The following is a 27,994-nucleotide window of genomic DNA, read 5'->3' on the forward strand; positions in this document are numbered from 1 at the left end:
TAATATATAATAATAATAAGAAAATAAATGACTATTTGGAATTCATAATGGCACTTTAAAGTAATTTAATTTAGATATTGTAGTTTTACTGTTTAATCTCACTAAACGAAGGCTGCATCTCTCCACGGTGACCACTGGGAGACAGCAAAACGTCACAAAACACTTTGTTATCTTCCCAAAATTGCCAACTACCGTCGTATCATCATGTTATCATTACCATTAATTACAAAACCTGTGACAACTCGGACGTTTTATAAGAGAAAACTACAATAAAAATATCAATTGTCGTGAGCCTCACATACGCTATTTCCTGGTATTTTTGCGCATGCGCAAAGTGACGTAGACGCTACTTCCTGGTATGGCTGCGCATGGTGACGTAGTTTGTTTCTTTCACGCTTCCGGTTGTAAAAAAATATATATATATAAAAAAAACGTTCAAACTGAACTGACGTGTCGCTTTGAACTTTCAGTTTCACTTCCACGTCATTAGTGAATAATTTCAAGACCCCTTGGAAGTTACATTTTCCCCCTGGCATTAGTCGAAGAAGCAGGACGTTTTGCTTTCTCAGCGGTAAGTAAGTTTACGTACAGTCTGTAACATTAACACAGGAAATGAGTTCTGGTCAAATAACTCAGACGTACGTTTAAATAACACAGATATAAAAGTAAGTTTCATGGCTGCAAACAGCAGTAAATTATTATTTAGCATGTTATGTTACTTGCTGAAACAAGATGTTCGGCATGTGTGAAATTTTACAAAAAAAAAAAATTGATTTCCATAAAACGAGTGTTATCAGACACGTTTTCTAAATACGATTACAGTGATCCAAGTATCAGTTTCCTGTGATAAATACTAAAAAAGTTATGGACTTTTAAAACCAGTGAAGCATTTACTAATTGTGGTCAACGTCTTCATTTCAAAGACAACTAGGGCTCAATAATTCAGCTGTAAAAATGTCCACAAAGTTTCTTAAGATTTACCCCATTAGCAAAAAAAAAAAAGGTTGGTATCATTGGAAAGCTCGCTTAAAAACAAAGAAACAGACAAAAGAGGTTTTACAGTTACGGTGTATTTTTAATTGATTAAATCTCTCCACTACTTGCTGTACATATCCTACCAAGTCAGACCTACACTGTTTCAATGTCCATTTCTCTGTTCTCAATTGTTGATGACTGATGATAACAACCAAACCTAACCCCCCCCCTCCTCCACACTCCGAATTGTAAATAATGTAAATAATTCAATGTATACACCCTGATGATTATCTTGTGTGATGACTGTATTATGATGATAGTATATATCAGTGATCCTCAACAGGCGGACCGCGGTCCATGTCCGGACCCAGCGACGTGTCCGTCCGGACCCAGCACGAATTATAGTAAAAAAGAAAATAAAAAAAAGTTTTATTATTATAATTATTATAAAAAAATATAATAATTGTATTTATCTGTGAGTTATCGCTAGCGCAAGTCAACGTTCTTTGTTGTTTTTAGTCAAATATCTCCACGTTTCGTTTACATTTCTCGTGTCTCACTCACTCCGTCTCTCTCTCTCTCTCTCTCTCTCTCTCTCTCAGAGAGAGAAAGAGAGAGAGACGGAGTGAGAGCGAGAGAACGCCACTCTGATTGGCTAATTCCGGGGTATGGGTTGTCATCTCTATCACAACGACGCGCTGATAGGCTGTTACCACCTGGGTCATACACATGTGCACAGTGCATATGGAACCTTTCGCTGCAGGCACACAGTTGTCTCGTATCGCTACTTCGCTAACTGTTCACTCGTCAGTCACTGAATGTGAATCAAATCACAATGGCATGCTCCAGGTTGGCTCAGGCTGGTAAAAGAAAGGTGGACAGGGAAAACCGACGTTTCAAGGAAGAATGGACAGAGCAATATGTTTTCATCCTACCTACTGCAAGTACCAGACCAATGTGTCTAATATGCAACAGTACTGTTGCTCTGGTGAAAAGTGAAAATCTGAAACGTCACTATCTGAAAGAGCACCGCGAATTTGAAGAGACATTTCCTCATGATTCAGAGCTAAGAAAAAAAGAAATCATGAGGCTGAAAAAGTCATATGAAACATCAAGCAAGATTTTTGTTAAATCTATGACACAACAACAAATAGCAACAGAGCAGTGACGTGCGGTGAGGTTGATGGCTGGTGAGGCACTGACTTCATCACAGTCAGATTTACAAACATATGAACCCTAAAGAGTATCTTATTCACCATTTGATTGGCAGCAGTTAACGGGTTATGTTTAAAAGCTCATACCAGCATTCTTCCCTGCTTGGCACTCAGCATCAAGGCTTGGAATTGGGGGTTAAATCACCAAAAATTCTTCCCGGGCGCAGCGCCACTGCTGCCCACTGCTCCCCTCACCTCCCAGGGGGTGATCAAGGGATGGGTCAAATGCAGAAGACACATTTTTTCAAAGTTCTTATTTATTTTTGTTTCAAAGAAAATATTTCATGTATTTTATTGGATATTTGTTTTATTTTTGTTAATTTTAAGAAAATGTTAAACTACCTACCTCCTGCTACTATATAAGCTTGACCGATAATAAACGGACCCAGCCTGTTTCAAAAAAACATTTGTGGACCTTCAAGATTTGTACTTGAGGACCCCTGGTATATATGATAGTATATATCTGTATCATGAATAAATTTAAGTGGACCCCGACGTAAACAAGTTGAAAAACTTATTCGGGTGTTACCATTTAGTGGTCAATTGTACGGAATAATGTACTCCACTGTGCAACCTACTAATAAAAGTCTCAATCAATCAATCAAAAGGGTTTTTCAACCGCCAGTGTGCCGTGGGAGATTATGTAATTTCACTTATTTGGGGTAAAAATATTTTTTGCAAACCAGTACTCATAATCTGCAAATAATAGGATAGCATAGGTCTTTATTGTCATTGCACAAGTACAACGAAACTTTGTTTTCAGCACAAACCCGTTGAAGATTCGACAAACAAACAGTGTACAGGGTTACAGAACAGGAATGCTGATGGGCCGCCCTGTAAAAGATGGGGGAAAAGGTAAAATGCTGGGGAAGGATGAGTAAAAAAATACAATCTAGACTGGGCTCCTAAGGGGGCCTAGTCTGGAGTGGGAAAAAACCTCCATAGCAAAGCATATATACATATTACAACATACAACTCCAGATATCTAGCAACAGAGGGAAGGGAGTGCGGGGTCACGGTGGTAGGCCGCAGCTCTCAGGCGCTGACCATCCTTTCATCACCCCTAAGGGATTTGCGTCGAGGGCGTTGGATTGGGTGGGTTGTGTATATATGTATGTCCATCCATCCATCCATCTTCTTCTGCTTATCCGAGGTCGGGTCGCGGGGGCAGCAGCTTAAGCAGGGAAGCCCAGACTTCCCTCTCCCCAGCCACTTCGTCCAGCTCCTCCCGGGGGATCCCGAGGCGTTCCCAGGCCAGCCGGGAGAGATAGTCTTCCCAGCGTGTCCTGGGTCTTCCCCGTGGCCTCCTACCGGTCGGACGTGCCCGAAACACCTTCCTAGGGAGGCGTTCGGGTGGCATCCTGACCAGATGCCCGAACCACCTCATCTGGCTCCTCTCCATGTGGAGGAGCAGCGGCTTTACTTTGAGCTCCCCCCGGATGACAGAGCTTCTCACCCTATCTCTAAGGGAGAGCCCCGCCACTCGGCGGAGGAAACTCATTTCGGCCGCTTGTACCCGTGATCTTGTCCTTTCGGTCATGACCCAAAGCTCATGACCATAGGTGAGGATGGGAACGTAGATCGACCGGTAAATCGAGAGCGTTGCCTTCCGGCTCAGCTCCTTCTTCACCACAACGGATCGATACAGCGTCCGCTTTACTGAAGACGCCGCACCGATCCGCCTGTCGATCTCACGATCCACTCTTCCCCCACTCGTGAACAAGACTCCGAGGTACTTGAACTCCTCCACTTGGGGAAAGATCTCCTCCCCAACCCGGAGATGGCACTCCACCCTTTTCCGGGAGAGAACCATGGACTCGGACTTGGAGGTGCTGATTCCCATCCCAGTCGCTTCACACTCGGCTGCGAACCGATCCAGTGAGAGCTGAAGATCTTGGCCGGAGGAAGCCATCAGGACCACATCATCTGCAAATAGCAGAGACCTAATCCTGCAGCCACCAAACCAGATCCCCTCAACGCCTTGACTGCGCCTAGAAATTCTGTCCATAAAGGTTATGAACAGAATGGGTGACAAAGGGCAGCCTTGGCGGAGTCCAACCCTCACTGGAAACGTGTCCGACTTACTGCCGGCAATGCGGACCAAGCTCTGACACTGATTATACAGGGAGCGAACTGCCACAATAAGACAGTCCGATACCCCATACTCTCTGAGCACTCCCCACAGGACGGTCGAATGCCTTCTCCAAGTCCACAAAACACATGTAGACTGGTTGGGCAAACTCCCATGCACCCTCAAGGACCCTGCTGAGAGTATAGATCTGGTCCACAGTTCCACGACCAGGACGAAAACCACACTGTTCCTCCTGAATCCGAGGTTCAACTATCCGGCGTAGCCTCCTCTCCAGTACACCTGAATAGACCTTACACAAAACAGGACAAGACACCAAAATAGGAGCGCGAGACAAGAACTAAAACTATGCGCACGGGAAAACAGCAAAAAAGTCCAAATAAGTCAGGGTGTGATGTGACAGTACACCAGTGACGTGCGGTGAGGTTGATGGCTGGTGAGGCACTGACTTCATCGCAGTCAGATTTACAAACATATGAACCCTAAAGAGTATCTTATTCACCATTTGACTGGCAGCAGTTAACGGGTTATGTTTAAAAGCTCATACCAGCATTCTTCCCTGCTTGGCACTCAGCATCAAGGCTTGGAATTGGGGGTTAAATCACCAAAAATTATTCCCGGGCGCGGCGCCGCTGCTGCCCACTGCTCCCCTCACCTCCCAGGGGGTGATCAAGGGGATGGGTCAAATGCAGAGGACACATTTCATTACACCTAGTGTGTGTGTGACAATCATTGCTACTTTAACTTAACTTTAACTTTACACATACAAACTGTAGCACACAAAAAAGCACATTTAATAAAAAAAACGTTATTATGGTCTTACCTTTACTTATAAATAAAGTCCATTCGCCGCTGTTGTGCAACTCCTGAACCCCCTGATGGGTGTGTTATATCAACTAAAGCCCTCACTTCAACTTTCCACGTGCAAGATTGAATCTATTTAAAAAAGTGTAACCGAGGGTTTATAAATGTCGCCTATACTGTATGAAACTACAAAATAACAAACACGGAGGCTCCAGTTTACACGAGGACCACTTTATTTACCTTCTTTCAAAAACCTTCCGCTCCACTACAACATGTCATCACTTCCGCTCTTGGCGCCTTCAAAATAAGAGCTCAAGGCATATACTGTATAACAGCGCATAACAGGAACTTAACATCACAAATAGGAAAGCCCATAAAAATAGGTTACAAAAGTTATTTAATAAGAAGCCAAAAAGTGCAAAAACAATACTGTTCATGTTGGAGGAGTTGTGAATTAGATACACCTGCACTCTGCAGGTGTACCTAATGTTGTGGCCCTGCAGTCATTCACAACTCCTCCAACACGAACATTATTGTTTTTGCACTTTTCGGCTTCTTATGAAATAACTTTTTTAAATAGATTCAATCTTGCACGTGGAAAGTTGAAGTGTGGGCTTTAGTTGATATAACAATTCTACGGCGGGGGTGCAGGAGGCGAGCCTCAGCCAGTGCGTCTTTTGCAGCCGTTTTATGATCGCTCAGCACAAGAAATACTTTACACACATACAGTTGTTGACAAAATACACTGTACATTATATACCTCAGCTAACTAAACTATGGAAATGTATAATATAGTTCATATAGCAATACAGTCTCACTGCACAGCAGGCCAGCAGTTAGCCGAGTCCCGTCCATGTTGAGGCACTGAGTGACGTGCCTCAACTGGTTGCTGTTCACCGCACCGTCTCTTCTCAGTATTTGAACGGAAAATGTGAAAATTCAGCGATTTTGAATAAAAATAATCTAAAACTGGTGAAGTTAAATGGAAAAGAACTTTATAGTATAATCACTGGATACTAGAGATACGCGGTTTGCGGGCACAACCGGATGAAATAAAAAAAAATTAGATTTTATCCGCGGGTTGGGTCGGGTCGGGTCGGGCGGTTGAAATAAAAATTAGATTTTAAATAGATTCAGGCGGGTGGCAGTTAAACCAATTGGGAAATATATATACATAGTTAAATGTTGTTACCCACATACGAAAAACGAGCAGGCACCTGCTGCATATGCCACAACAGAAAAAAAAAAAGAAAAGAGATGGACACTTTTACGGAGCGGAGAAGGCCCCCGACGCCTCGCCGGGGTCCGGGACCGAGGCCCCTTCCCCCGAGAGGGCCCCACCGGGAGCCGTAGCTGAGGCGATCCGCGAGAAGGGCCCGACGCACGTCCAGGGTCACCACCGCGCCCACCGCACCGACACCCCGCCTCGTCCGCCTTCGCCGCGGCCGGCGTCACGCGCAGCAGGTAAGCAGCTTACCTGCCCGCCACCCCCGTGGCCGGGGGCTCGTAACAGGGGTCACTCCGCGCGCTCTGCCCGCGCAGCTTACCTGCCCGCCACCCCTGTTGCCGGGGGCGCGTAACAGGGGTCACTCCGCGCGCAGTGCGCTCATGAAAGGGGTGGGGCTCACCCTGGTTGATATAGACAGCAGGACGGTGGCCATGGAAGTCGGAACCCACTAAGGAGTGTGTAACAACCCACCTGCCGAATCAACTAGCCCTGAAAATGGATGGCGCTGGAGCGTCGGGCCCATACCCGGCCGTCGCCGACAGCGAGACGCGCTTGGAGGTGCGCTCAGCGCGGCTCCCATATGATTGCGCACTGGTGTGCGTCTGGGTCGTGACAGCGTGGCACGCGAATGTCTGTGCTGCATTGGATCAGTCTCCTTTCTTTAACAGGCAAAAGCTTTATAACCTCACTATTGCCTTGCATCGTCTATATTAGATATATAACAACGGGCGGGTGCGGTTCTGATCAAATGTTAAGTCGGGTGGATGGCGGATGGTTGACGACTTTCTGATGCGGTTGCGGATGAAATAATTGCCTATCCGCGCATCTCTACTGCATACATATAACAATTTCATTAATTTTTTTTCTTTTTAAATTTTTTTTCTTTCCATGATGGCAGGTGAGGCGGGGCCTCACCTGCCTCTAGTGACTGCACGTCCCTGCAGTACACCTACTTTGAAACAAGAGCTATATTGATGCATGCTCGGTTATGCTTTAAATTCATATCAAACAATTGCGACAACAACTTTTTATTGTCTACTGAATTCATTTTTTTATGATTTCTGCTAGTGGTGTGCCTCCGGATTTTTTCAATGAAAAAAGGCTTAAAAAAGGTTGAAAAACACTGGATTAAATTAATGAGATTAGCGTTAGCGAAATTAGCGGCGAACACACACACACACACCTCCATGTATTACTGAGGAGAGATCGGGAATGATTGACATTATGTGTTCTTGTTCAAAGCCAAGTTTCCTGCTGGGCGCTCATCAACATGCGCGGCCGTCAGAGACGCCTCCAGCTGGGCCTGCTGCTCCTGGCCACCCAGCTGTACCAGGCGGGCTTGAACAACATCCCCCCCGCCACCCTGGCTGTCCTGGGCCTCAACGTGTACCTGTTCCTGTTCCCTGCGGCGCCGCTGATGGAGGTACGGGAGACCTGTTCCAGTTTCAGGCACGCATACACATGTCGCACTCTCACGCCACGACTGTTGACCCCTTCCCAGACTTGTGTTAGCGTCCAGGAGACGTACCGGTTGAGAGACTGGCGGCGCCTGCTGCTGTCGCCCGTGCACCACGCCGACGACCTGCACCTGTACTTCAACATGGTGTCCTTCCTCGTCAAAGGCATCCGGCTGGAGCGGCGGCTGGGCAGCGCCTGGTTCTTCTACATGGTGTCCGTCTTCTCCCTGCTCGTAGGAGTGGTCTACCTGGGACTGGAGGCGGCGCTCACCGAGCTGACCCACGACCAGTCGCACAGCATGGACTGTGTCGTCGGCTTCTCAGGTCACACGTCTAAGAAATGCAGTAAATACGCGGGCGGTTACCTCGCGAGAGAAATGAAAAACACTTTAAAGAATCCTGTTTTTGACACCCTATAGTCCAGGTTTTTTTTTTTAACCTTCGTGACCTCAGGGCGCAACTTTTCCACTCATATATTAACACTGAATTAGTAATCTTACTCTTGATTTACATTATATTCAATAACTATATCTAACCTACTTGAAATATACAACCTTGTCAAATGATGCGACAGCATGTGGTAAACACAAAGATTATTATCAAGGCTTAGGTCAGACTGATTAGAAAAGTAATTACTAATCAAATATACTGCAAAAAGGACTCATTTTTCATACAACTACGCAGTGCTAATGTTTTAAACTTTTTATTTTTTTTTATTTTTTTTTTGTAACTTTTTAAAAAAAAATTAAATTTTTTAAATTTAAAAAAAAAAATTTAAAACAATTTTAGATTTTTTTGATTTTTTTTAAACAATTTTAACAATTAACATTTTTGTTAGGGTTAGGGTAAATTTTTTTTTAAAAAGTTAAAAGAAAGTTTAAAAAAAGTAAAAAAAAAGTTTAAAAAAAGTTAAAAAAGTTAAAAATATTTAAAAAAAAAAAAAATTAAAAAAATTAAAGAATTAAAAAAAAAAAAAAAATTTGAAAAAATAAAAAAAATTGTCGAAATTTTTAAAAAAATTAAAAAAATTAAAAAAAATTAAAAAAAAAATTCAAAAGTTAAAAAAAAATTAAAAAAAAAAAAAAGGGTTTTAAGTTAAAACATGATTTTCAAGGTAAAAAATGATTTTCAAGGTAAACAAATGATTTTCAAGGTAAAAAAAAAAATTTCAAGGTAAATTTTTTTTTTCAAGGTGAAACATTTTTTTCAAGGTAAAAAATCATTTTCAAGGTAAAAAATTTTTTTCAAGGTTACATTTTTTTTTGAAGGGTAAAAATAATTTTCAAATTTTTTTAACTTTTTAAAAATGTTTTTACATTTTTTAATTTTTTTTAAAAATGTTTTAACTTTTTTAACTTTTTTTTAAAAAATTTAAATTTTTTAAATTTGTTTTAATTTTTTTAAAACAATTTGAAACATTTTAAAAATGTTTTGATTTTTTTAAACAATTTTAACAATTAACATTTTTTTTTAGGGTTAGGGTTAGGGCTAGGGTTAGGGTTAGGGTTAGGGTAAAAAAAAAATTTAAAAGTTAAAAAAAGTTTAAAAAAAGTTAAAAACATTTTAAAAAAATTAAAAATATTTAAAAAAAAATTAAAAAATTTAAAATTAAAAAAACAATAACAATAATAAAAAAAAAAAAAATTGAAATTTTTAAAAATTTTTACAAAAAAAAATAAATAATTCAAAAGTAAAAACAAATTAAAAAAAAAAAAGGGTTTTAAGTTAAAACATGATTTTCAAGGTAAAAAATGATTTTCAAGGTAAAAAAAAAATTTTCAAGGTAAATTTTTTTTTCAAGGTTAAAAATGATTTTCAAGGTAAACAAATGATTTTCAAGGTAAAAAAAAAATTTCAAGGTACATTTTTTTTTTCAAGGTAAAACATTTTTTTCAAGGTAATCATTTTCAAGGTAAAAAAAAAATTTCAAGGTAACATTTTTTTTTCAAGGGTAAAAATGATTTTCAAGGTAAAAAATGATTTTCAAATTTTTTTAACTTTTTAAAAATGTTTTTTAATTTTATTTTATTTTTTAATTTTTTTTAAATCTTTTTTAATTTTTTTAAAACAATTTTAAACAATTTTAAAAATGTTTGATTTTTTTTTTTAAACAATTTTAACAATTAACATTGTTAGGGTTAGGGTAAACATTTTTTACATTGAAAATCATTTTGTTTCATGTCTCTCCGACCTTCCTAGTGGGAGTTACAGGCAGTCTAGTTTTTTTCCCCTAGGGGGCGCTAGAGCGTAATTTTGAGTTTTGTGGTTCGTTTTTTTTATTAAAAGGCCATTTTCGCAGGTCCATGTGTGGGTCAAATATGGTGAGTTTTGAAGCATGTTAAGTGGGTCAAATTACAGCTCAAAGGTCGGTATAATAATAATAAAGAATAATAATAAAACCTTACAAATTCAATAGGTCCTTATGTCCCATTGCATAAGGACTCCCTTTGGGAGTCCTTATACAATGGGCCATGCGGGCCCTAATTACTAATCAAATATACTGCAAAAAGGACTCATTTTCATACAACTACGCAGTGCTAAAATAATTTAAAGGGGAACATTATCACAATTTCAGAAAGGTTAAAACCATTAAAAATCAGTTCCCAGTGGCTTATTATATTTTTCGAAGTTTTTTTCAAAATTTTACCCATCACGCAATATCCCTAAAAAAAGCTTCAAAGTGCCTGATTTTAACCACCCGTCCATTTTCCTGTGACGTCACATAGTGAAGCCAACACAAACAAACATGGCGGAAAGAACAGCAAGCTATAGCGACATTAGCTCGGATTCAGACTCGGATTTCAGCGGCTTAAGCATGTATTGAAACGGATGGTTGTAGTGTGGAGGCAGGTAGCGAAAACCAAATTGAAGAAGAAACTGAAGCTAATTGAGCCATATCGGTTTGAACCGTATGCAAGCGAAACCGACAAAAACGACACGACGGGAGAAAGCGAGGACGAATTCGGCGATCGCCTTCTAACCAACGATTGGTATGTGTTTGTTTGGCATTAAAGGAAACTAACAACTATGAACTAGGTTTACAGCATATGAAATACATTTGGCAACAACATGCACTTTGAGAGTGCAGACAGCCCAATTTTCATCAATTAATATATTCTGTAGACATACCCTCATCCGCGCTCTTTTCCTCAAAGCTGATTTGTCCAGTTTTGGAGTTGATGTCAGCAGGCCAGGGAAGCTAGGGTCGATAGGGGGTTTAGCTCGCTCGTCTGCGGGAACAAACTGCCGCCATTGCTTGCCGTGCTACCGAGGTCCTTTGTCCCTGAATTGCTCACACACTCCGGCAGATTTCTTTGACTTTATGGTTGGAAATGCATCTGCTTTGAGTGTCGCAGGATATCCACACATTCTTGCCATCTCTGTCGTAGCATAGCTTTCGTCGGTAAAGTGTGCGGAACAAACGTCCAATTTCTTGCCACTTTGGCATCTTTGGGCCACTGGTGCAACTTGAATCCGTCCCTGTTGGTGTCGTTACACCCTCCGACAACACACCGACGAGGCATGATGTCTCCAAGGTACGGAAAACAGTCGAAAAAACGGAAAATAACAGAGCTGATGTGACTCGGTGTTTGAGAAAATGGCGGATTGCTTCCCGATGTGACGCCACGTTGTGACGTCATCGCTCCGAGAGCGAATATTAGAAAGGCGTTTAATTCGCCAAAATTCACCCATTTAGAGTTCGGAAATCGGTTAAAAAAATATATGGTCTTTTTTCTGCAACATCAAGGTATATATTGACGCTTACATAGGTCTGGTGATAATGTTCTCCTTTAAAGACTAAATTAAGTCAATAAAAATCAAGTACAAATGATTTTCAAGGTAAACAAATGATTTTCAAGTTAAAAAAAAATTTCAAGGTAAATTTTTTTTTTTCAAGGTAAAACATTTTTTTCAAGGTAAAAAAATCATTTTCAAGGGTAAAAATGATTTTTAAGGTAAAAAATGATTTTCAAATTTTTTAAACTTTTTAAAAATGTTTTAAAAAATTTTTTATTTATTTTTTTAAACTTTTTTAACTTTTTTAAATGTTTTAAAATGTTTTAATTTTTTTTTAATTTTTTTAAAACAATTTTAAACAATCTAAAACATTTTTGATTTTTTTAAACAATTTTAACAATTAACATTTTTTTTTAGGGTTAGGGTTAGGGTTAGGGTTAGCGCTAGGGTCAGGGCTAGGGTTAGGGTAAAAAATGTTTTTAAAAAGTCAAAAATATTCAAAATTTTTTTTAAATATTTAAAAAAAAATAAAAAAAAATTTTTTTTTTTTTTTTTTTTAAATAAAATTTTTTGGAAAAAATAAAAAAAATTGTCGAAATTTTTAAAAAAATTAAATTTTTTTTACAAAAAAAAAAAAATAATTAAAAAGTAAAAAAAAATTTAAAAATAAAAAAAAAAGTGTATTAAGTTAAAACATGATTTTCAAGGTAAAAAATGATTTTCAAGGTAAAAAAAAATTTTCAAGGTAAATTTTTTTTTCAAGGTTAAAAATGATTTTCAAGGTAAACAAATGATTTTCTAGGTAAAAAAAAAATTTCAAGGTAAATTTTTTTTTCAAGGTACCGTAAAACATTTTTTTCAAAGTAAAAAATCATTTTCAAGGTAAAAAAAAATTTTCAAGGTAAAAATTTTTTTTGAAGGGTAAAAATGATTTTCAAGGTAAAAAATGATTTTCAAATATTTTTTACTTTTTAAATTTTTTTTAAATTTTTTAAAAATGTTTTAATTTTTTTTAAACAATTTTAAACAATTTTAAACAATTTTAAAAATGTTTGATTTTTTTAAACAATTTTAACAATTAACATTGTTAGGGTTAGGGCTAGGGTTAGGGTTAGGGTAAAACATTTTTATCTTGAAAATCATTTTTAACCTTGAAAAAAAAATTTTCAAGGTAAATTTTTTTTTTCAAGGTAAAACATCATTTTCAAGGTAAAAAATTTTTTTCAAGGTAACATTTTTTTTTCAAGGGTAAAAATGATTTTCAAGGTAAAAAATGATTTTCAAATTTTTTTAACTTTTTAAAAATGTTTTTACATTTTTTTTTTTTTTTTTTAAATTTAACGTTTTTAACTTTTTTAACTTTTTAAAAAATAAATTAAAAATTTAAATTTTTTTTTAAATTTTTTAAATTTTTTAAATTTTTTTGATTTTTTTTTAATTTTTTTAATTTTTTTAAAACAATTTTAAAATTTTTTGATTTTTTTAAACAATTTTAACAATTAACATTTTTTTTAGGGTAGGGTTAGGGCTAGGGTTAGGGTTAGGGTTAGGGTTAGGGCTAGGGTTAGGGTTAGGGTAAATTTAAAAAAAAAAAAAGTTAAAAAAAGTTTAAAAAAAGTTTTAAAAAAGTTAAAAAAAAAGTTTTAAAAAATTAAAAATATTTAGCGCTAGGGTCAGGGCTAGGGTTAGGGTAAAAAATGTTTTTAAAAAGTCAAAAATATTCAATTTTTTTTTTAAATATTTAAAAAAAAATAAAAAAATTCAAAAAAAATTTAAAAAATAATAAAACATTTTTTTTTTAAATAAATTTTTTTTTTAAAATAAAAAAAATTGTCGAAAATTTTAAATTTTTTTAAAAAATTACTTTTTTTTTACAAAAATAAAAAAAAATTTAAAAAGTAAAAAAAAATTTAAAAATAAAAATAAGTGTATTAAGTTAAAACATGATTTTCAAGGTAAAAAATTATTTTCAAGGTAAAAAAAAATTTTCAAGGTAAATTTTTCTTTCAAGGTTAAAAATGATTTTCAAGGTAAACAAATGATTTTCTAGGTAAAAAAAAAATTTCAAGGTAAATTTTTTTTTTTAAGGTAAAAAAATGTTTTCAAGGTAAAAAATCATTTTCAAGGTAAAAAAAAATTTTCAAGGTAAAAATTTTTTTAAAACAATTTTAAACAATTTTAAACAATTTTAAAAATGTTTGATTTTTTTAAACAATTTTAACAATTAACATTGTTAGGGTTAGGGCTAGGGTTAGGGTTAGGGTAAAAAAAATTTATCTTGAAAATCATTTTTAACCTTGAAAAAAAAATTTTCAAGGTAAATTTTTTTTTTCAAGGTAAAACACCATTTTCAAGGTAAAAATTTTTTTTCAAGGTAACATTTTTTTTTCAAGGGTAAAAATGATTTTCAAGGTAAAAAATGATTTTCAAATTTTTTTTAACTTTTTAAAAATGTTTTAAAATTTTTAAATTTTAATTTTTTTAAATTTAACGTTTTTAACTTTTTTAACTTTTTTTTAATTTTTTAAATTTTTTTAATTTTTTTAAAACAATTTTAAACAATTTTACATTTTTTTGATTTTTTTAAACAATTTTAACAATTAACATTTTTTTAGGGTAGGGTTAGGGCTAGGGTTAGGGTTAGGGCTAGGGTTAGGGTTAGGGTAAATTAAAAAAAAAAAAAAGTTAAAAAAAGTTTAAAAAAAGTTAAAAAAAAGTTTTAAAAAAGTTTTAAAAAATTAAAAATATTTAGCGCTAGGGTCAGGGCTAGGGTTAGGGTAAAAAATGTTTTTAAAAAGTCAAAAATATTCAATTTTTTTTTTAAATATTTAAAAATAAATAAATAAATACAAAAAAAATTAAATAAATAATAAATAAAAAAAAATTTTAAATTTTTTTTTAAAAAAAATAAAAAAAATTGTCGAAAATTTTAAAAAAAATTTAAAAATTACTTTTTTTTTTACAAAAATAAAAAAAAATTTAAAAAGTAAAAAAAAATTTAAAAATAAAAAAAAGTGTATTAAGTTAAAACATGATTTTCAAGGTAAAAAATGATTTTCAAGGTAAAAAAAAATTTTCAAGGTAAATTTTTTTTTCAAGGTTAAAAATGATTTTCAAGGTAAACAAATGATTTTCTAGGTAAAAAAAAAATTTCAAGGTAAATTTTTTTTTTTCAAGGTAAAACATTTTTTTCAAGGTAAAAAATCATTTTCAAGGTAAAAAAATTTTTCAAGGTAAAAATTTTTTTTGAAGGGTAAAAATGATTTTCAAATTTTTTTTACTTTTTAAAAATGTTTTCAAATTGTATTATTATTATTTTTTTTTTATTTTTAACGTTTTTAACTTTTTTAACTTTTTAAATTTTTTTTAAATTTTTTTTAAATTTTTTTTAAATTTTTTTTAAATTTTTTGTAAATTTTTTTTTTAATTTTTTTTTTAAAAATTTTAAAAAAAAATTAAATTTTTTAAAAAAAATTTAAAATTTTTTTTAAAATTTTTAAAAAAAAATTTTTAAATTTTTTTTAAATTTTTTTTAAATTTTTTTAAAAATTTTTAAAAAATTTTTAAAAATGTTTTAATTTTTTAAAAACAATTTTAAACAATTTTAAAAATGTTTGATTTTTTTCAACGATTTTAACAATTAACATTGTTAGGGTTAGGGCTAGGGTTAGGGTTAGGGTAAAAAAATGTTACCTTGAAAATCATTTTTAACCTTGAAAAAAAAATTTTCAAGGTAAAACATCATTTTCAAGGTAAAAAAATTTTTTCAAGGTAACATTTTTTTTCAAGGGTAAAAATGATTTTCAAGGTAAAAAATGATTTTCAAATTTTTTTAACTTTTTAAAAATGTTTTTAAATTTTTTTATTTTTATTTTTTTTAATTTAACGTTTTTAACTTTTTTAACTTTTTTAAAATTTAAAAAAAAAATTTAAACATTTTTTAATTTTTTTAATTTTTTTAATTTTTTTAATTTTTTTAATTTTTTTAATTTTTTAAATTTTTTTAATTTTTTAAATTTTTTAAATTTTTTAAATTTTTTTAATTTTTTTAATTTTTTTAATTTTTTTAATTTTTTTAATTTTTTTTAATTTTTTTAATTTATTTTTTTTTTTTTTAAACAATTTTAAAAAAATTTGATTTTTTTAAACAATTTTAACAATTAACATTTTTTTTTAGGGTAGGGTTAGGGTTAGGGCTAGGGTTAGGGTTAGGGTTAGGGCTAGGGTTAGGGTTAGGGTACATTTAAAAAAAAAAAGTTAAAAAAAAAAAAAAAAAAATTTTCAAGGTAAAACATTTTTTTCAAGGTAAAAAATCATTTTCAAGGTAAAAAAAAATTTTCAAGGTAAAATTTTTTTTAAAACTATTTTAAACAATTTTAAACTATTTTAAAAATGTTTGATTTTTTTAAACAATTTTAACAATTAACATTGTTAGGGTTAGGGCTAGGGTTAGGGTTAGGGTAAAAAATTTTTATCTTGAAAATCATTTTTAACCTTGAAAAAAAAATTTTCAAGGTAAATTTTTTTTTTCAAGGTAAAACATCATTTTCAAGGTAAAATTTTTTTTTCAAGGTAACATTTTTTTTCAAGGGTAAAAATGATTTTCAAGGTAAAAAATGATTTTAAAATTTTTTTAACTTTTTAAAAATGTTTTTAAATTTTTTTATTTTTATTTTTTTAAATTTAACGTTTTTAACTTTTTTAACTTTTTAAAAAAAAATAAAAAAATAAAAAAAATTTTTTAATTTTTTAATTTTTTTTAATTTTTTTTAATTTTTTTAAAACAATTTTAAACAATTTTAAATTTTTTTGATTTTTTTAAACAATTTTAACAATTAACATTTTTTTAGGGTAGGATTAGGGTTAGGGCTAGGGTTAGGGTTAGGGTTAGGGCTAGGGTTAGGGTTAGGGTAAATTTAAAAAAAAAAAAAGTTAAAAAAAACTTTAAAAAAAGTTTTAAAAAATTAAAAATATTTTAAAAAAAATTAAAAATATTTTAAAATGTTTTTAAAAATTTTAAATAAAAAAAAGAAAAAAGAAAAAGAAACTTTTTTGAGAAAAAAAAAAAGTCGAATTTTTTTTTTTTTTTTACAAAAATTAAAAAAAAAATTCAAAAGTAAATTTTTTTTTAAAAATCACAGCTTTAACACTTTAGTCATAATTTTTGCGCTTCAGAAATTTCTCTATGACTTTCGTGCCAGACTTTGACCTGTTTGTTTGATATTGTCATTACTGCCACAAGTGGTGGAAAAGTGTATTACAACTGAGTACAGCTGCGGCCCATAAGTGCCACAGCTGAGAAACAGATATATTTTGGCGGCCCAACAATGGGCAAGAAACACTGCTGTCGTCCTTTCAATTGACACAAGTATCAAACACATTTTAGTACTGTACCGTACTTACACAGCATGCAGTAACCTACTCAGTGGCCTAGTGTCTGCCCTGAGATCGGTAGGTTGTGAGTTCAAACTCCGGCCGAGTCATACCAAAGACTATAAAAATAGGAGCCATTACCTCCCTGCTTGGAACTCAGCATCAAGGGTTGGAATTGGGGGTTAAACCACCAAAAAGATTCCCGGGCGCGGCCACCGCTGCTGCTCACTGCTCCCCTCACCTCCCAGGGGGTGATCAAGGGTGATGGCAAATGCAGACAATAATTTGGCCACACCTAGTGTGTGTGTGACAATCATTGGTACTTTCACTTTAACTAACAAAGACTTAATTTAGAGTTATTTAGACACTAGGGGAACATATTCTAAGTAACAAAGACTTAATTTAGAGTTATTTGGACACTAGGGGAACATATTCTAACTAACAAAGACTTAATTTAGAGTTATTTGGACACTAGGGGAACATATTCTAACTAACAAAGACTTCATTTAGAGTTATTTGGACACTAGGGGAACATATTCTAACTAACAAAGACTTCATTTAGAGTTATTTGGACACTAGGGGAACATATTCTAAGTAACAAAGACTTAATTTAGAGTTATTTGGACACTAGGGGAACATATTCTAACTAACAAAGACTTAATTTAGAGTTATTTAGACACTAGGGGAACATTTTCTAACTAACAAAGACTTAATTTAGAGTTATTTAGACACTAGGGGAACATATTCTAACTAACAAAGACTTAATTTAGAGTTATTTGGACACTAGGGGAACATATTCTAACTAACAAAGACTTAATTTAGAGTTATTTAGACACTAGGGGAACATATTCTAACTAACAAAGACTTAATTTAGAGTTATTTAGACACTAGGGGAACATATTCTAACTAACAAAGACTTAATTTAGAGTTATTTGGACACTAGGGGAACATATAAGGGTAAGGGTTACTAATAAGCAATAATTCTGAGGTTATTGAGGGAAGACTCTTAGTTAATGGCTTACTGGTTGTATAAGTACTTAATAATGACTAGTGTTGCGTTTTGGACCAGTTGTTCCTCCCAGGGAATTCAAGTCACAAGTCGCTCCCAAGCTCTTTACGACACTTAAAGCTGAGTAGAAAAACCACCAGAGACAGAATAGGTATTTTGTAATATATTTGCAAAGCTTTACACATATATATACATTTAGACCAGTCCAGTATAGAACATTCTATCGCGCCGCCAAGATGGTCTGCCTCCCGAAACACCCTCTCCCCTCTTAAGTCCCTGGCAGTCCTGTGTCTCTAGCCAAAACAAATGTCCATTATCTCTCTCTCTCTAACATTCCTCATTCAAGGTTAATAAGCACACAGTTTTGCAGACAACCAAAAGACCACAATTGGAAGAAAAACACTTGCTGTTTTGTAATATGATTATGAAATAAAAAGAAGTAACACTTAAATTCGGATATACAGGTAAAAGCCAGTAAATTAGAATATTTTGAAAAACTTGATTTATTTCAGTAATTGCATTCAAAAGGTGTAACTTGTACATTATATTTATTCATTGCACACAGACTGATGCATTCAAATGTTTATTTCATTTAATTTTGATGATTTGAAGTGGCAACAAATGAAAATCCAAAATTCCGTGTGTCACAAAATTAGAATATTACTTAAGGCTAATACAAAAAAGGGATTTTTAGAAATGTTGGCCAACTGAAAAGTATGAAAATGAAAAATATGAGCATGTACAATACTCAATACTTGGTTGGAGCTCCTTTTGCCTCAATTACTGCGTTAATGCGGCGTGGCATGGAGTCGATGAGTTTCTGGCACTGCTCAGGTGTTATGAGAGCCCAGGTTGCTCTGATAGTGGCCTTCAACTCTTCTGCGTTTTTGGGTCTGGCATTCTGCATCTTCCTTTTCACAATACCCCACAGATTTTCTATGGGGCTAAGGTCAGGGGAGTTGGCGGGCCAATTTAGAACAGAAATACCATGGTCCGTAAACCAGGCACGGGTAGATTTTGCGCTGTGTGCAGGCGCCAAGTCCTGTTGGAACTTGAAATCTCCATCTCCATAGAGCAGGTCAGCAGCAGGAAGCATGAAGTGCTCTAAAACTTGCTGGTAGACGGCTGCGTTGACCCTGGATCTCAGGAAACAGAGTGGACCGACACCAGCAGATGACATGGCACCCCAAACCATCACTGATGGTGGAAACTTTACACTAGACTTCAGGCAACGTGGATCCTGTGCCTCTCCTGTCTTCCTCCAGACTCTGGGACCTCGATTTCCAAAGGAAATGCAAAATTTGCTTTCGTCAGAAAACATGACTTTGGACCACTCAGCAGCAGTCCAGCTCTTTTTTTCCTAAGACCAGGTGAGACGCTTTTCGCGCTGTTTCTTGGTCAACAGTGGCTTGACACGAGGTATGCGGCAGTTGAAACCCATGTCTTTCAAGCGTCTCTTGGTGGTGGATCTTGAAGCACTGACTCCAGCAGCTGTCCACTCCTTCTGAATCTCCCCCACATTTTTGAATGGTTTTTTTTTCACAATCTTGACCAGGGCGCGGTGATCCCTATCACTTGTACACTTTTTCTGACCACAGTTTTTCCTTCCCTTTGCCTCTCCATTAATGTGTTTGGACACAGAGCTCTGAGAACAGCCAGCCTCTTCAGCAATAACCTTTTGTGTCTTTCCCTCCTTGTGCAATGTGTCGATGGTTGCCTTTTGGACAGCTGTCAAATCTGAAGTCTTCCCCATGTTTGTGTAGGCTTCAGAACTGGACTGAGAGACCATTTAAAAGCCCTTTGCAGGTGTTTTGAGTTAATCAGCTGATTAGTTTGTGGCACCAGGTGTCTTCAAAATTTAACCCTTACACAATATTCTAATTTTGTGACACACGGAATTTTGGATTTTCATTTGTTGCCACTTCAAATCATCAAAATTAAATGAAATAAACATTTGAATGCATCAGTCTGTGTGCAATGAATAAATATAATGTACAAGTTACACCTTTTGAATGCAATTACTGAAATAAATCAAGTTTTTCAAAATATTCTAATTTACTGGCTTTTACCTGTATGTAAATATCTGCCTCCGACACTAGTTAAGAGCCAATATGTTACTAATTTGCATGTTAATAAGCAACTAATTAATGGTGAATATGTTCCCCATACTAACGTGTTACCTAATGTTGTATTATTTTTATGTTGAAAAACAAGAGAAGTGGCAGGTAAATCTGCTGTTAAAATGTTGGTTGCTGTACTGGAATTGGCTTGAATGATGAAAAATGTGCGCATAAAATGATTTATTGGCCATCCATTTACTTGCTTGTTTGTATCCATAATGAATTTATACATCATTTCCTTATACAAACAGGAATATAGGTGACGTCACCCCCAGTATTTATTTCAAATTTTTGTGCTGTAAAGCTACCGAATCAATTTCAACTCACTGAATCTTTTTGGAATGAGCTAATATCGTCGCTGAATCGTACTGGCAATAATTCGAATCAAATTGTAAAATGAATCATTACATCCCTAATTTAATCCTGTTTTTTTGTACTTTTTATAGGGGTGATTTTTGCCTTGAAGGTCCTCAGCAACCATTACCACCGAGGGGGCGTGACCTATGTGCTGGGTTACCCCGTGTCCAATTGCTATGCCAGCTGGGTGGAGCTTGTGCTGATCCATATAACGGCACCTGGGTCAGTAGGAGTTCTCTTGCAAAAAACTGAAGCGGCCAGTGGAGAGCAACAGTGTCAGTCGTATTTTCTTCCTCAGGACCTCCCTGATTGGTCACCTGTCAGGTATCCTGGTGGGCCTGCTCTACACGACTGGACCGCTGGAGAAGATGATGAAAATATGTGCAGGTATCCGTCTTTATCAGGGGTGTCCAAGCTTTTTGACGTGGGGGGGTCGCATTGGGTGTCGACTGGATGCAAAGAAACCATATTACAGTATATATGTGTGTGTGCCTGTGTGTGCACATTATATATATATATATATATATATATATATATATATATATATATATATATATATTAGGGCTGCAACAACTAATCGATTATAAAAATAGTTGGCGATTAATTTAGTCATCGATTCGTTGGATCTATGCTTTGCGCATGCGCAGAGGCTACGTTTTTTTTTTTAACCTTTATTTATAAACGGCAACATTTACAAACAGCTGAGAAACAATAATCAAAATAATAGGGGTGTAACGGTACGTGTATTTGTATTGAACCGTTTCGGTACGGGGGTTTCGTTTCGGTTCGGAGGTGTACCGAACGAGTTTCCACACGGACATATTAAGTAGCGTACTGCACGTTGTGTAAACAATCCTCAAAATGCCGGACATTTGAGGCATTTATGAAACTCCGCCCCGACAGCCCCGCAAAAGAGGACATCTCCGGTGAAAAGAGGACATCTCCGGTGAAAAGAGGACGTATGGTCAGTCTGTTCTAGCCCGGTCGCTGCTAGCATTCTAGCAGCGACCGGGCTGTTGGGCGGAGTTTCTTAAATGCCTCAAATGCCCGGCATTTTGAGTTAGGGTTGCGTGTATTTTCAATGTACGTTCAGGGTTAAGAAAGGGTTAAAAACAACAACAAATTGTGCGCGCAGCAGCATTGGTGAGGGAGGGGCAGAGACAGAGAGAGAGAGAGAGCGTTATGATAAACGCGCATGCGTCGCCAGGCTTTGCTTTTTATCCATACATTTATCACATTTAATTTTTTATTATCTGTAGCAGGGGTGTCAAAAGTGTGCATTTTGGTAACATTTTCCTTGTTTTATTTGGCAAGTTGAAAGAACATATGTGGCGCCAGTATGCTGTTTTTTTTTTCTTCCAATAAAATACTGGAAAGGATAGAAATGTAGTTTGTCTCTTTTATCCGATTATTAATCGATTAATCGAAGTAATAACTGACAGATTAATCGATTATCAAATTAAGCGTTAGTTGCAGCCCTAATATATATATATATATATATATATATATATATATATATATATATATATATATATATATATATATATATATATATATATATATATATATATATATATAATGTCTATCTGTGTTGGCCCTGCGATAAGGTGGCGACTTGTCCAGTGTGTACCCCGCCTTCCGCCCGATTGTTGCTGAGATAGGCTCCAGCGCACCCCGCAACCCCAAAGGGAATAAGCGGTAGAAAATGGATGGATGGATATATATATATATATATATATATATATATATATATGTATGTATGTATGTATGTATGTATGTATGTGTATGTATGTATGTATGTATGTATGTATGTATGTATGTATGTATGTATGTATGTATGTATGTATATATGTATATATATATATATATATATGTATGTATGTATATATATATATATATATATATGTATGTGTGGGGAAAAAAATCACAAGACTATTTCATCTCTACAGGCCTGTTTCATGAGGGGGGGTACCCTCAATCATCAGGAGATTTTAATGGGAGCATTCGCATACCATGGTTTATATAGGGCACAGAGTGGGTGGGTACAGGCTGGCCTAGGGGCGTGGTGATTGGTTCATGTGTTACCTAGGAGGTGTTTCCGTCTATGGCGGCATGTTGTTACAATTTCGCTGCGCTTGTTGAGGGATGACAGGTCTGGACGGTAAATAATAAACAGTTTCTCTTTCAAGCATAGGTTGCATCTTTTATTACCACTATTGTAAGGTGTGCTGGATGCAAGAATTTGCCATGTTATTGAATATTCAACATTATTGTCTTTGAGGTCCCAAATGTGTTTGCTGAGTTCTGTGGTATTTCGCAGGTTTTTGTTCCTGAAAGAAGCCTTGTGATTGTTCCATCTGGTTTTGAATTCTCCCTCTGTTAATCCTACATATGTGTCGGATGTGTTAATGTCCTTGCGTATTACTTTAGATTGGTAGACAACTGATGTTTGTAAGCACCCCCCGTTGAGGGGGCAATCATGTTTCTTTCGACAATTACATCCTTTGTTGGTTTTGGAGTCGCTCTGTCTGAGGGCCGACGGCTCATTTGCAATTGTTTTGTTGTGGTTTGAGATGATTTGTCGTATATTGTTCATGCAGCTGTAGCTCAATTTAATGTTGTTCTTGTTGAATACTTTTCTTAGGATGTTGTCTTTGGGAAAGTGTTTGTCAATCAGATTGAGGAATTTGTGTCCAATGTTCGTTGAGACGTTTTTGCTGTATGGGGGGTTGTACCAGATGATGTCGTTCCGTTTTCTGTTCTTTTTTGGCTGGTTTCCTGGCGTGGGTTCATAGGTGAGGGTGAAATTGTATCCGCTTTCATCAAGGGCTTTTTGGTACGGGGGGGTTGCTTGGTCAAATTCAGCTTTGCTAGATGACAGCATCGATAGCCTTTTATTGATTCCGGTAGGTATTCTTTTCGTGGTGGTGGGTGGGTGGTTGCTGTCATGGTGCACGTATTGGAGTGTTGTGTTGGGTTTCGTGAATGGTTGGTAGCTGTTATTTCTCAGGTTGAAAGTGACGTCAAGGAAGTTGTAACAACATGCCGCCATAGACGGAAACACCTCCTAGGTAACACATGAGCCAATCACCACGCCCCTAGGCCAGCCTGTACCCACCCACTCTGTGCCCTATATAAACCATGGTATGCGAATGCTCCCATTAAAATCTCCTGACGATTGAGGGTACCCCCCCTCATGAAACAGGCCTGTAGAGATGAAATAGTCTTGTGATTTTTTTCCCACACATACATATATTGCGCTCTACTACGGTATCGAGCACTATTTTTTGGATAACCTTATTAAGACATATATATATATATATATATATATATATATATATATATATATGTATATGTATGTATGTTTGTTTAAAGAAGCCGGCGGGCCGTAGTTTGGACACCCCTGGTCTATATGATCACGTAAAATCCACAGAAACAATAACTGGAACTGTGCTCCAACCAGCCTGGGTCACAGCCAGCACCTTCACCTCAAGCTCCGCCTTCGCATCGTCAGGTACCTCGCAGCCACCACGCCAGTTGCTTTGATGCCCTTTTAACCGACACAAGTGTGCGTGTGTGCATGTAGGCTACAGCGGCACCAATGGAGGCTACTCAAGAAGAAGCCACGCCTACACGACCGCAGACTCATCTCACGCAAGGGAAGTGATGGAGGAGGAGGAGCTGGCGGCGGCCATCAGGAACAGCCTCAATGACAGAGGTGAGCCTTTGTTTTCTTTTAGCAACTTGTGAAATATGCATGAGTCTTATGGAAGAGGAGGAGCTTAGGAGTGGGAAGGGGAGGGGCTTATCTAAGAGGATGAAGTAAGGCAGCGTTTCTCAAAGTGTGGGGCGTAATGGAAATTACCGGTACTTATTTTTACTGTAGGCTTTATATTTCTCGGTACGAGCGAAAGTTTGACAGGCATAGCAACAGTAACTAATGGGGGCGGGGCTAAGCGGGACAAACTTTCGCGCGGATGGGTAGCAGGCTAATGTGTGGATCACAATTACACAAATATATACATTTGTGACTCGCACCTCAAAGGTCGTCGAGCCAGAGCCAGCGCCTGCAGAGAAACACAAATCTGACGGGCGCACACTGTGTCATTCACCGGGAAGCACTTGCGTCAAGGCAGCTCAATGAGGTTTTAACAGATGTTGTGAGCGTGGTCAATTTGATCAAAACACGACCACTGAAAGCGCGTCTGTTCTCTGCACTGTGTGAGGAAATGGGAGCTGATCATACAGCCGTGCTGTTTCACAGTGAAGCAAGGTGGCTCTCCTGGGGGAAAGTGCTGTCACTTGCCCTGTCTTGCCAAATGCATAGCTCCTCCTTTTTTTTTTGCAAAGATTGCAAAGTGGCACTTTTATTGTATTTAAGTTATTTGATTTATTATTGAACTTGATGCAAGTTATAACACTTTTTTTGATTTATTATTGAACTTGATGCAAGTTACAACACTTTTTTTTGATTTATTATTGAACGTGATGCAAGTTATAACACTTTTTTTGATTTATTATTGAACTTGATGCAAGTTATAACACTTTTTTTGATTTATTATTGAACTTGATGCAAGTTATAACACTTTTGTTTTATTTATTATTGAACTTGATGCAAGTTATAACATTTTTTGTGATTTATTATTGAACTTGATGCAAGTTATTTGATTTATTATTGAACTTGATGCAAGTTATAACATTTTTTTTAAATTTATTATTATGATAAATGATAAATGGGTTATACTTGTATAGCGCTTTTCTACCTTCAAGGTACTCAAAGCGCTTTGACAGTATTTCCACATTCACCCATTCACACACTGATGGCGGGAGCTGCCATGCAAGGCGCTAACCAGCAGCCATCAGGAGCAAGGGGTGAAGTGTCTTGCCCAAGGACACAACGGACGTGACTAGGATGGTAGAAGGTGGGGATTGAACCCCAGTAACCAGCAACCCTCCGATTGCTGGCACGGCCACTCTACCAACTTCGCCACGCCGTCCCACATTATTGATGCAAGTTACAACACTTTTGTTTTATTTATTATTGAACTTGATGCAAGTTATAACACTTTTGTTTTATTTATTATTGAACTTGATGCAAGTTGTAACACTTTTGTTTTATTTATTATTGAACTTGATGCAAGTTGTAACACTTTTTTTGATTTATTATTGAACTTGATGCAAGTTATAACACTTTTTTTGATTTATTATTGAACTTGATGCAAGTTATAACACTTTTTTTGATTTATTATTGAACTTGATGCAAGTTATAACACTTTTTTTGATTTATTATTGAACTTGTTGCAAGTTATAACACTTTTTTTGATTTATTATTGAACTTGATGCAAGTTATAACACTTTTGTTTTATTTATTATTGAACTTGATGCAAGTTATAACACTTTTTTTGATTTATTATTGAACTTGATGCAAGTTATAACACTTTTTTTGATTTATTATTGAACTTAATGCAAGTTATAACACTTTTGTTTTATTTATTATTGAACTTGATGCAAGTTATAACATTTTTTTTGATTTATTATTGAACTTGATGCAAGTTATTTGATTTATTATTGAACTTGATGCAAGTTATAACACTTTTTTTAATTTATTATTATGATAAATGATAAATGGGTTATACTTGTATAGCGCTTTTCTACCTTCAAGGTACTCAAAGCGCTTTGACAGTATTTCCACATTCACCCATTCACACACACATTCACACTGATGGCGGGAGCTGCCATGCAAGGCGCTAACCAGCAGCCATCAGGAGCAAGGGTGAAGTGTCTTGCCCAAGGACACAACGGACGTGACTAGGATGGTAGAAGGTGGGGATTGAACCCCAGTAACCAGCAACCCTCCGATTGCTGGCACGGCCACTCTACCAACTTCGCCACGCCGTCCCACATTATTGATGCAAGTTACAACACTTTTGTTTTATTTATTATTGAACTTGATGCAAGTTATAACACTTTTTTTGATTTATTATTGAACTTGATGCTAGTTATTTGATTTATTATTGAACTTGATGCAAGTTATAACACTTTTTTTGATTTATTATTGAACGTGATGCAAGTTATAACACTTTTGTTTTTTTTATTATTGAACTTGATGCAAGTTATAACACTTTTTTTGATTTATTATTGAACTTGATGCAAGTTATTTGATTTATTATTGAACTTGATGCAAGTTATAACACTTTTTTTGATTTATTATTGAACGTGATGCAAGTTATAACACTTTTTTTGATTTATTATTGAACGTGATGCAAGTTATAACACTTTTTGATTTATTATTCAACTTGATGCAAGTTATAACACTTTTTTGATTTATTAATGAACTTGATGCAAGTTATAACACTTTTTTGGATTTATTATTGAACGTGATGCAAGTTATAACACTTTTTGATTTATTATTGAACTTGATGCAAGTTATAACACTTTTTTGATTTATTATTGAACTTGATGCAAGTTATAACACTTTTTTGATTTATTATTGAACTTGATGCAAGTAATAACACTTTTATTTGATTTATTATTGAACTTGATGCAAGTTATAACACTTTTTTTGATTTATTATTGAACTTGATGCAAGTTATAACACTTTTTTGATTTATTATTGAACTTGATGCAAGTAATAACACTTTTATTTGATTTATTATTGAACTTGATGCAAGTAATAACACTTTTATTTGATTTATTATTGAACTTGATGCAAGTTATAACACTTTTTTTGATTTATTATTGAACGTGATGCAAGTTATACCACAGCTGCACAGTTATTTTATTTATTATTGAACTTAATGTTATTTTATGTTATTGAGTTCGAATGTATACAACTTGATGTTCAATAAATTTGAAAATGTTAAAGCTTGGCATTAGCGCTCTGTTGGGGCAATGGGGGCAGGTGGGGCTTGAAAACTCCCCCTTGTCCAAAGTGGGGGATGACAAAAAAAGTTTGAGAACCACTGAAGTAAGGACATGTTTCAAATGAGACTGGGCGGGGTCATAGAAGTAGAGGCGGGACTTACTACGTATGAAGTTGTCATGTTGTGTCGGTCAGGACGCCGCAGCCAGAGGGAAGCCCCGCCCCCTGCGTACGGCTTCCGCCTGTCGGAGGAGGAGCTGCGCTGGAGGAGGCTGAGAAGGTTCGACAGCTAAAAGCGTAAAAGTGAAAGAGTCGCAGAGGAGGAGCACCGAGCTGATGATGGCTGCACAAAGGAGAAGGCGGCACACAGCCGCCAGGTGATGACATGAGGGACTCGTCACGTTTCAACGTCTGACATGTTCCCTGAGAACGTTGCCAGCACTTTCATGTTTTTATTGGACTTGTGAGGGCGGGCCTCACCTGCCTAACATGACTAATTGTTTGTTCTGGTCCCAGTTGAGGTTCAAACTGTGTAATTAATTACCTCCACCAGGACTACAGCACCAGCAAGGAAATGTACAGTAGTACTGATACTGTACAGTACAGTACGACTGCTGCTGTATTTTATTACTGGTGACCTGCTTCCTGTTTGTGGAATATATTATTTGAAATGCTTCATTGACTTTATGCTTCATTCTATTACATATACCAGCAGGGATGTCCCATAATGGCTTTTTGCAGATATCTGATATTGTCCAACTCTTAATT

At 35.4% G+C, this 27,994-nt stretch overlaps 1 protein-coding gene across 2 annotated transcripts; it reads left to right on the top strand.

The window, feature by feature from the left end:
• Positions 1-395: 395 nt before the first annotated feature.
• Positions 396-27,902, top strand: rhbdd1 (rhomboid domain containing 1). 2 transcript variants are annotated; one of them, XM_061972228.1, is made up of 8 exons: positions 396-571; positions 7,553-7,733; positions 7,812-8,091; positions 20,454-20,586; positions 20,663-20,751; positions 23,825-23,878; positions 23,951-24,082; positions 27,422-27,902. In XM_061972228.1, exons 2-8 carry the CDS (start codon positions 7,581-7,583, stop codon positions 27,517-27,519), a joined length of 939 nt encoding a protein of 312 aa, XP_061828212.1. In that variant the 5' UTR covers positions 396-571; positions 7,553-7,580; the 3' UTR covers positions 27,520-27,902. The 2 variants fall into 2 exon arrangements, with proteins under 2 accessions (XP_061828212.1, XP_061828214.1); XM_061972230.1 differs by having other exon boundaries at positions 401-571; positions 23,828-23,878.
• Positions 27,903-27,994: the final 92 nt, after the last annotated feature.

The sequence above is a fragment of the Nerophis lumbriciformis genome, linkage group LG17 (assembly GCF_033978685.3).
Source record: "Nerophis lumbriciformis linkage group LG17, RoL_Nlum_v2.1, whole genome shotgun sequence".
Taxonomy (NCBI): Eukaryota; Metazoa; Chordata; class Actinopteri; order Syngnathiformes; family Syngnathidae; genus Nerophis; species Nerophis lumbriciformis.